General features: G+C 45.8%; 1 protein-coding gene across 1 annotated transcript; it reads left to right on the forward strand.

Annotated features, from left to right (window-relative positions):
* Positions 1 to 358: 358 nt before the first annotated feature.
* LOC142209848 (phospholipase A2 inhibitor and Ly6/PLAUR domain-containing protein-like) lies at positions 359 to 8,706 on the forward strand. Its single transcript, XM_075278891.1, has 5 exons — positions 359 to 428; positions 3,704 to 3,817; positions 4,757 to 4,906; positions 7,206 to 7,346; positions 8,434 to 8,706. Exons 1-5 carry the CDS (start codon positions 377 to 379, stop codon positions 8,619 to 8,621), a joined length of 645 nt encoding a protein of 214 aa, XP_075134992.1. The 5' UTR covers positions 359 to 376; the 3' UTR covers positions 8,622 to 8,706.
* The last annotated feature ends 998 nt before the right edge of the window (positions 8,707 to 9,704 follow it).

The following is a 9,704-nucleotide window of genomic DNA, read 5'->3' on the forward strand; positions in this document are numbered from 1 at the left end:
CCTGGGCAACCCCTTTAACTTCTACATCATCACCCATGTAATCTCAGTTTATAAACGTAATCTACAAGCTGATTAGTCATTAGTCATTAAGGATATCGCGCCTATGGTACTTTCCATTTTTTTTTCCGTCACAAACATTGCAAAACATTTCCGTAGGATAGAACTCAGATACAGATACATCAGCAAGTTCTGAAATTCTACGCCCTTCATTATCAGGAATAAATGGGTGAGGGGTAAACTTGAACTTACGTTTCTTGGCAAGCAGGTTTTTATTGCTTATTAATTATTAACACGTCCCTCCCCAAAAATCCTTCCTATATATAGTACTGAACCTCGAGCATTCACTATACAATACGACTCGACAAAACATTGAGCAATGACCCCCCTGCTTGGTATCCTGAGCCTCCTCTTGGCTCTTGCAGTCACAGGTAAGTGTATTCGCTTCTTCTAGAGGTTCATTGATCACATTGGGAATAATTAGAAGGAGAAAAAAATAATATGAATAGCAACAACTGTAATAAAATCAAGTGTAACATCTTTGATATTGGGCATATGAAATTTTATATTTTTATTTAAATATCTTTTAAACTTTTATTTAATTTTTTTTCCTTTTATTTTCAGACCCACTCGGGGACTTGAACCCCAGGGGGTCTGATCACCAGTATAATATAGACATTACTAAAGTAATGCAGTTTTTTGGAAATTTCGGGCACCTTAATTACAGGTTGCCTATAGCTTCCTGGTATTGATGTACAGTAATGACAAGCATGGATTGTGACCAGGGCCGCCGATAGGGCAGTGCTACTGGTACTGGCGTCAGGGGCCCGGCCAAATTGAAAAATGGGGGGGGCCCAGTTTTGGCCCGCCACCGTGTGCCGGCCCCCTGGCGCCCGTAGCAGTCATTGTATGTCCTATTTCAACTCAGATCTGCATCCAGAGGACGCAGATCTGAGTTGAAGACATACGCGGCTGAAGCAAGGAGCTGACACAGGTCAGCTTCTCGCTTCGCCGCTGCGTGCCTCTCTCCCTGACACATATGCAGCTGAAGCGAGGAGCTGACATGTGTCAGCTCCTCGCTTCGCCGCCGCCGCTGCTACTGGCTTGTAGACGAGATGTGATCACATCGCGTCTAAAAGCCAGTAGCTGGCGGCAGCGGTGAAGCGAGGAGCTGACCTGTGTCAGCTCCTCGCTTCAGGCATCGCGTCTACAAGCCAGTAGCCGGCGGCGAAGCGAGGAGCTGACACAGGTCAGCTCCTCGCTTCGCCGCTCCACGCCTCTCTCGCTGTCACATATGCGGCTGAAGCGAGGAGCTGACCTGTGTCAGCTCCTCGCTTCGCCGCCTCCGCTACTGCCTTGTAGACGCGATGTGATGACGTCACATCGCGTCTATAACTGTGCGCCAGTGAGAGAGAGGCGCGCAGAGAGCTGCGAGGGAACGAAGGAGAAGGTAAGTCAGTCAGTGTAATGTGGAACGTGAAACTGGGGGCAGAGATGGAGAGGACATGAATATGGGGGCAGAGATGGAGGGGACATGAATATGGGGGCAGAGATGGAGGGGACATGAATATGGGGACAGAGATGGAGGGGACATGAATATGGGGGCAGAGATGGAGGGGACATGAATATGGGGGCAGTGATGAAGGGGACATGAATATGGGGACAGAGATGGAGGGGACATGAATATGGGGGCAGAGATGGAGGGGACATGAATATGGGGACAGAGATGGAGGGGACATGAATATGGGGGCAGAGATGGAGGGCATGAATCTTGGGGTAGAGATGGAGGGGACATGAAACTGGGGGCAGAGATGGAGGGGGGGACATGAAACGGGGGGCAGAAATGGATGGGCAGACATGAATCTGGGGGCAGATGAAGGGTGTATATGAAGCTGGGGGAGAGATAGAGGGGGGACATATAATGTACGGGTGACTGTAGGAGGATCATACTGTGTGCGGGCACATGAAAAATTAATGAGAATGGGTGGAGTCAACATAACGGTGGGTGGGGCTAAATTTGCCGTGGCGCGCAAAGCGCGCCGCACATTTTGTCCCTCTTTTGGTTCTTCAAAAGTTGGGAGGTATGGGTACAGGGGGCAGTGGAAAGATGTTAGAAGGTGGACGGGGGGGGGGGGGAAGGGGGATTGTTGGGGCATTGGATGTGCGGCACTGCGGAGAGGGAACGTCTGGGGCAATAATATATAATATATAAGTTTTTAGCTGGAGAACTACAAAGCACACAAGACCTCCAAAGGTATGTGTGCTTTGTATTAATAATGATGTAGGCTGATATGCTACTAGCATAGCAGCCTGTTTGGGGGTGGGACTTTCACTTTAAAGGAGTGTTCACATTGAGTTTTTGGCCTCCCTTGCCGGGATACGTTGGTAACCAGTCACAATCAGCTCCCCACTTATCCCTGCACGGAGAACTGCAGGCCCCCCCTTTTTTTTAATGGCCAGTTCTTCGTGCAGGGATAAGTTGACAGCTGATTCTGACTGGTTACCAACGTATCCCGGCAAGGGAGGCCAAAAACGCAATGTGAATGAGCCCTGAGGATTTATTAGGAGGGCTCTTATAGATGGTGTTGGCTCTCTATAGGCGCTGTCACACGGAGAAGATTTTACCTGAAAATAGAATCTGATTAAGCCTTGTAATGCTGCTAAATAAAGGGAAATGTAATACAGAATTGGTATGTCGCAAAATAAAGTAGTTTTAAAATGGTGGCAGCCGGGGGGGGGGGGGGGGGCAGACACTTAGGCTGTATGGGGCCCCAAAATTCCTGATGGCGGCCCTGATTGTGACCCCGGGTCTCATTCTCAGGGGACGGCAATCTGATTCAACATGGTGTAATCCACTGGTCTTCAGATGTCTTGGTCAAATTTGACTGAGGTATCTGAAAGGTTAAGGTTAAGGTTGGAGAAACCTTTTCCACCTTCTGAATATTCTGCACGGCTAGCTACAACAGGGTGCAGATGCAGCATTGGCATTCAGTCGTGGCATCCCTGCTCCTGATTAGGCCAAATGAAAGGGCCTAAACCAGAGCGTGTCTCGAGCCGTGGACAGAATCCGCAGTAAGATAGGGCATGTTGCTTCTTTTTTCTACTACTAGCTAGCGAGAAAAAAGCGAGCAGCTCCCATTGAAGTCAATGGGAGACATTTTTGCAGGCGGATTTTGAGGCGGACTTCACGCCAATCCTCCTGAAAAAAGCTCCATGTGAACTAGCTCCTAGATGTTGCTGATCATTTTGTTGCAACAGCATTAAAGGGGTTGTGGTGTTAAAGACATCTATCCCCTATCCACAAGTTTAGGGGATTAGTGTCAGATTGCTTGGGGGGTCAACCACCGAATCCCCCAGCAACCAGGACTATACAGGACCAAATTTCTCCCTAAAGCCTCCTTGTGAGTAGATCATCGGCGCACTTGCATGAGCGGCCACCTGTAGCGCCATAGTAGTGAATGAATGGGCCTAAACAAACTTGGTTATGCAAGCGCAAGCACACTGGTGCTCCATTCAGATGAAGGCTTTAGGGGGACTTTCTGTTGCCTATTTGTCTATTCACTGGATTCCGAGAATCATTAACGGCATGACCTCATTAAATATTGAAAAAAAAAAAACAACAAATAATCTGCACTCTTTGAAACGTTTCCCCACATTCATTGTAATGTACGGTATAATAAGAGATGACTGTGTGATGTCTCTTTAGGTGACGCTCTCTCATGTAGACAGTGCTCGTCTTTTACCTCGACATGTACGGGCAGCAGTGTGGCTTGTCCTGCAGGCTCCTTGTGTGGCTCCACATATACAGAGACATCAGTAGGTGAGTTCTAGGATTCTGTATAATCTTCTGTAGAGACCTGAAGGAGTTTCAGTTTTCTGATCATCATTCTGTAATGAAAAATTCTGTGACTTTGTTAGAAACCTACTCACTAAGGTTGAGCGATCGTGTTCGGAAAAGATTGGATTCCGATCGGCGATCGAGAAAATTCAACGAGCGCGATTGGAATTCCGAACACGATCTTTTTAGGTGGGATCGAGATCAGTGATTATTTCCCACAATGCTTTGCTACTGGCCAAGCATTGTGGGAAAAGCTAACAATGTTAGCTGTCACACTGAGTATACGCTCCACTCATTCTGAGCGGAGTGTATACTCAGTGTGAAGGCTCCGCTACGGTTCCATAGGAATGAATGGAAGCAGCCGGCACACAGCCTTAACCCCCTGCGTTCCGGTTGCGTCCATTCATTCTAATGGAAGGTTAGCTAGTAGCTACTTACCTGCAGAGATGGCTGGTCCTGTGCCCGGTGTTCTCGTTCTTCTTCGCCTCACAGCCCCCATATCCCAGGTTAGTGTTAAAGAGCTAGGAAGAAGGCGGGGCTTGTGGCTTAGGACAGTGTGGGCAGGAACAGGGCGGAGAGACGTGACGTCTCCCCTCCAAGTACCCGCCCACACTCTCCTACCCCGCCCACACTCTGCTAACCTGGAAGGCATGGGTCAGCGAGGTGAAGAAGAACGAAAACACCGGGCATCAGACCAGCCATCTCTGCAGGTAAGTGGACACTAGGGGGGACTAAGTAGCCAGAGGATTTAAAAAAAAAAAATCACTACACAGCGTGGATTCTAACAATTAAAGCGTTCAACTGACTGCTGGGGTCTTAGCAGGTGGACACTTTCTGTTCAGCTTGTCAAAGCTCCATTGCAATAAGTAAGACTGTGCAAAGTGGAGAATTTGGGTAAAACTTTTTTTGTGATGTTTATAGGTGGAAGTACGAGTGCTCAATCCTTGATCATGACTTGCACACCTTCATCTCAGTGTCACTTCAATGGCAGCTTGTCCATGTTGCAAGGACGAGTCAGGATGGTCACTTCGTGTTGTAGCACTGACAACTGTGTTCCTACTATTCCTGCACGTAAGACTTTATTTTTGTCTTCCTTTGTATACATTATATACGGTATCTTGAGATGAGTGACACAAGATGATCAGCATTGGGGGGACAGGATCTTGAAATGCTATGTCAGGAATTATTTATGCTATCTGGTGGTCACATGAAGATATCAACAAAAGTTGCAGAAATTTAAGGCTGGACACATCTGTATCTTTTGGGGGTTAGTTTCTATTTTGTAGAGGAAATGGTTCACTGACTTTAGGGCTTCAAGTTTACAAGCCTAGAAGTTTCGTGTAGGCTTTGCTAACAAAAGTAGAGGTTGTCCCTTTAGTAAAACATCTCGGTGTTAGCAGCATATTACAGTAGGCGGATGTGTCTCTAGTAGAGATGAGCGAACAGTAAAATGTTCGAGGTTCGATATTCGTTTTGAGTAGCCCCTCAATATTCGACTACTCGAATCGAATATCGAACCCTATTATAGTCTATGGGGGGAAAATGCTCGTTTCAGGGGTAGGCAACGTTCGATCAAATTATACTTACCAAGTCCACGAGTGAGGGTCGGGCTGGATCCTCCGAGAAGTCTTCTCCGTGCAGCTTCCCCGCGGCTCTTCCTGCTCTGAATTCACTCTGCCAGGCATCGGGTCTGGGCAGAGCCGACTGCGCATGCCCGCACTACAAGCGGACATGCGCTGTCGGCACTGCCCAGGCCCGATGCCTGGCAGAGTGAATGAAGAGCCGGAAGACGCCACAGGGAAGCTGCACGGAGAAGACTTCTAAAGGTAGGAGAAGAACCAGCGTTGATTGGCCGACTGTATAGTATTCGGCCAATCAATGCTGGTTCTGCATCGAACTTTTACATTTGAATAGCGAGTGGTACTCGATCGAGTACGAGTATTTCGAATTCCGTAGTATTTGATCGAATACATACTCGATCGAATACTACTAGTGTCACTGATTTCAGTCTCTAGAGAAGGTGACCATGGACCAAAAAATTCCCCTGGGAAGGAAGTGCCCAACTATTTTATAGGGGTTTGCCCACAAAGCAAGATTTTCCTTATACATTGATTAGGATAGTGGGGGATTGCTGTGGATACAACGTTCCATTCCATCCAATGTAATTTTACGAAGCAAATACAGTAGAGACACATAGTTAGTTCCAGAAACCAGACACCCCTGCACACCATGGTAAACAATGCTGAGTGTCGTGCACCCCCTGAACTGAGCCGAAACCAGTCTCCAGAGATTTTCACCGAAGCCCATGATGGTGTAGACAGACCTAGCTGCTTCCTTCGGCCAGAGTAGCAGCAGCCCAGAGAGCACAGGACGCACAGCACCCCATAAGTCCCAGAAATCCAAAACCACTCAACTGAGCATGTGAAGAGGTTGCAGGAGGATCAGAAGCAGAAGAGGATGCAGTAGTAAGTAGGGTCCAGGTGATGGCAGAAGGTCAATAATCACATAGTTTTATGGTCCATTCAATAACAGGAGGTAGCGCAGTAGAGAGGGATGAGATGGAAGAATAGTCAGGAGGTTGGTATCAGGAGGTCAACACAGTACAAAATCAGAGATCAATGAGAAATGGTCTGGAAGGTAAGCGACGGTCACAACAGGAGGAAGCAAAGGTACAGAATCGGTAGGCAGGAAACGAAGTAAAGAAGAGGAAGCCAGAAGTCAAACCCCAATAATCACTACGCAGGTCAGAATCTAAGACCCAGAGAAAAACTGAATAGCTAGCCGATCACGAGCAGGGGAAGTACATAGAGTAGATTCAGGATTGAGGTCCTATCCACATCTGCATTCGGGTTTCCCTTTGGGGAGTCCGCTTCGGGGCCCCCAAATGGAAACCTATATGCCTTAAAAAGTGGTTACCTGGGAAATCCATGGCCCCATAGATTATAATGGGTTCATGTGGTTTCTGCTCAGATTCCGCATGAAATATGTAGAGAAGTCCTGCAAGCACCACTTTTCTGTTTGCATGATTCATGCAGAAACTACATGGACCCCATTATAATCTATGGTTTCCGTGTAGTCTCCTTAGGTAACCGATTTGTAATGCAAATAGGTTTCCATTTGGCGGGTCCCCGAGCAGACCCCGTGAATGGAAACCCGAATGCAAATATGAAGTGGGCCTAAGAGACGAGCATGAAATCGGCACATGCTAGGACAGGACCGGCACCTCACCGAGGTCCTAACACGAGCAGTGTACTATGGATAGGGAATAAGTTGCCTAGTGGGGAATGATGGGTGACAAAAGGTCTTCATAGTTTCATGTATGAAGTAACAAGTCATTTTTTATTTTCCTCTTTCTCCTGTTTGGTTCTAGTACCAGCAATAGGCTCCAACCCCAATGGACTTGTCTGCCGATCCTGCGTATCTGCTTCCTCTACCTGGTGCTACACGTCAGATACTGTACAATGCACCGGAGATGAGAATATGTGTCTTCTCCAGACAACAGAAATAAAAGGTAACAAAAATAGTTTCTTTTTTCACAAACCTAACAAAAGACTCACCAGATAAGATTTCTTATCAACACTGCGATTTGGTTCTCCGATATATACATTTACGGACTTGTACAATTATTTTCTATCCATGAGCCAATAAATTACAGGGAGCACTGACATATGAGGACCTTTCATACTACTGACTGGCATTGAGAGTAGAGATGAGTGAGTAGTACTCGATTGAGTAGGTATTCGATCGAATACTATGGTATTCGAAATACTCGTACTCGATCGAGTACCACTCACTATTCGAATGGAAAAATTTGATGCAGAACCAGCGTTGATTGGCTGAATGCTACACAGTCGGCCAATCAACGCTGGTTCTTCTCCTACCTTTAGAAGTCTTCTCCGCGCAGCTTCCCCGCGGCATCTTCCGGCTCTGAATTCACTCTGCCCGGCACCGGGCATGGGCAGAGCCGACTGCACATGCCCGCGCTACAAGAAAATGGCCACTTTGACTGTAAGCAGCTATTTTCTTGTAGTGTGGCATGCGCAGTCAGCTCTGCCCAGGCCCGATGCCTGGCAGAGTGAATTCAGAGCCGGAAGACGCCACGGGGACGCTGCAAGGAGAAGACTTCTCGCAGGATCCAGCCCGACCCTCACTCGTTGACTTGGTAAGTTCTATTTGATCGAATGTTGCCTACCCCTGAAACAAGCGTTTTCCCCCATAGACTATAATAGGGTTCGATATTCAATTTGAGTAGTCGAATATTGAGGGGCTACTCGAAACGAATATCGAATATCGAGTATTTAACTACTCGCTCATCTCTAATGAGGACCTTTCATACTACTGATTGGCATTGAGAGCTCATAGAACTAGGACCAACTGAATAAAAAAATCAGTTTATCAGGACCTTAAGTTTGGTAATAAATCTCCTTGATTATGTTTCCAAATCTGTTTTACAGAAAAACAATGCAATTTTTTTATTTCACGACAATTTAGAAAAAGAAGGCCACCGCTTACTGGGATTGGTGGTCATGGTCAATAAAGTCAGTATTTTTGGCACTTGCAAATTATTTTAATACTATTTCTCACGTGAATCTTTGCAGGAACACTTTCTACAGCCATTCGGGGGTGCACAACAAAATCCCTGTGTGACCTCGGCAGCCAGTCTCAGACAATTCAAGGAGTAACAACCAACGTGAAGTTTATCTGCACCAGCGGCGGCCTCAGCATCCATAAAGTCATCCTGACTCCGGCCATTGTGTGTCTTCTGCTGCTGAAATTTTTCTTCTGAGACTTGTTAAGAATCGTTGGATGGAGGAGGACAACATTTGCACAAATATTATTATATTTTTAATTTTTTATTACATTTTATTTAAATCCAGTTTGTAAAGTATCCAATTACAGAAGGAATAAAAAAAATTCTTCTGCATATGTTTTTTTATTCTATTTTTTTAACATTGACACCTCAACCATAAATTATGAAGTGACCAGTCCAAAAAACAAAAACAAACAAAACAAAACAAAAAAAAACCCTACCACCTACATACACGGTATATCTAATGTTATTTTTCCTAGAACACAACTGAAATAACACACAATAAAAATCTCTTTAAGTTCTGCATTATGTTACTATCCCTCCACGTACCCTGCATGGCATTCTTTCTTTAACTCCTTCGCGATCCAGGAATTTTTAGATTTTTTTTTTTTTTTTTTTATGTTCTCAGAGCCATATGATGGCGAAATGTTTGGAGAACAAATTGTTCTTCATAATGATACCATTTTAAAAAAATTTAGAATGTGCGGGGAACCTGAAAATTTTTTAGAATGGGGTGGAATTGGAAAAAAAAAATGCATTTACACGACTCTCTTTCTTTTTGGCTTTGATTTACAGCATTCACTGTGTAGCCAAAATGACTTGTTTCCTGTATTCTGTCTTTCTGTCCAATTCCAGGGATACCTAATTTATGTAGTTTTATTTACATTTTAACCCTTTAAAAGATCTAAAACTAGGGGCCACACGGTGGCTCAGTGGTTAGCACTGCAGCCCTGCAGCGCTGGAGCCCTGGTGCTCAAACCCCGCCAAGGGCATAAAACCATCTGCAAGGAGCTTGTATGTTCTCCCCGTGTTTGCATGGATTTCCATCCCATATTCTAAAAAAAAAAAAAAAGACATACTGATAGGGAAAAATGTACATTGTGAGTAGAGATGAGCGAACAGTGTTCTATCGAACTCATGTTCGATCGGATATTAGGCTGTTCGGCATGTTCGAATCAAATCGAACACCGCGTGGTAAAGTGCGCCATTACTCGATTCCCCTCCCACCTTCCCTGGCGCCTTTTTTGCTCCAATAACAGCGCAGGGTAGGTGGGACAG

This window comes from Leptodactylus fuscus, chromosome 6, assembly GCF_031893055.1.
Source record: "Leptodactylus fuscus isolate aLepFus1 chromosome 6, aLepFus1.hap2, whole genome shotgun sequence".
In the NCBI taxonomy this organism is placed as follows: domain Eukaryota; kingdom Metazoa; phylum Chordata; class Amphibia; order Anura; family Leptodactylidae; genus Leptodactylus; species Leptodactylus fuscus.

Bases quoted from the DNA above. Each gene is read 5' to 3' on its own strand.
- LOC142209848 (XM_075278891.1), top strand. From the start codon at position 377: ATGACCCCCCTGCTTGGTATCCTGAGCCTCCTCTTGGCTCTTGCAGTC. The intron at 4,907-7,205 runs GTAAGACTTTAT...GTTTGGTTCTAG, and splicing joins TGTTCCTACTATTCCTGCAC to TACCAGCAATAGGCTCCAAC. The intron at 7,347-8,433 runs GTAACAAAAATA...GAATCTTTGCAG, and splicing joins CCAGACAACAGAAATAAAAG to GAACACTTTCTACAGCCATT.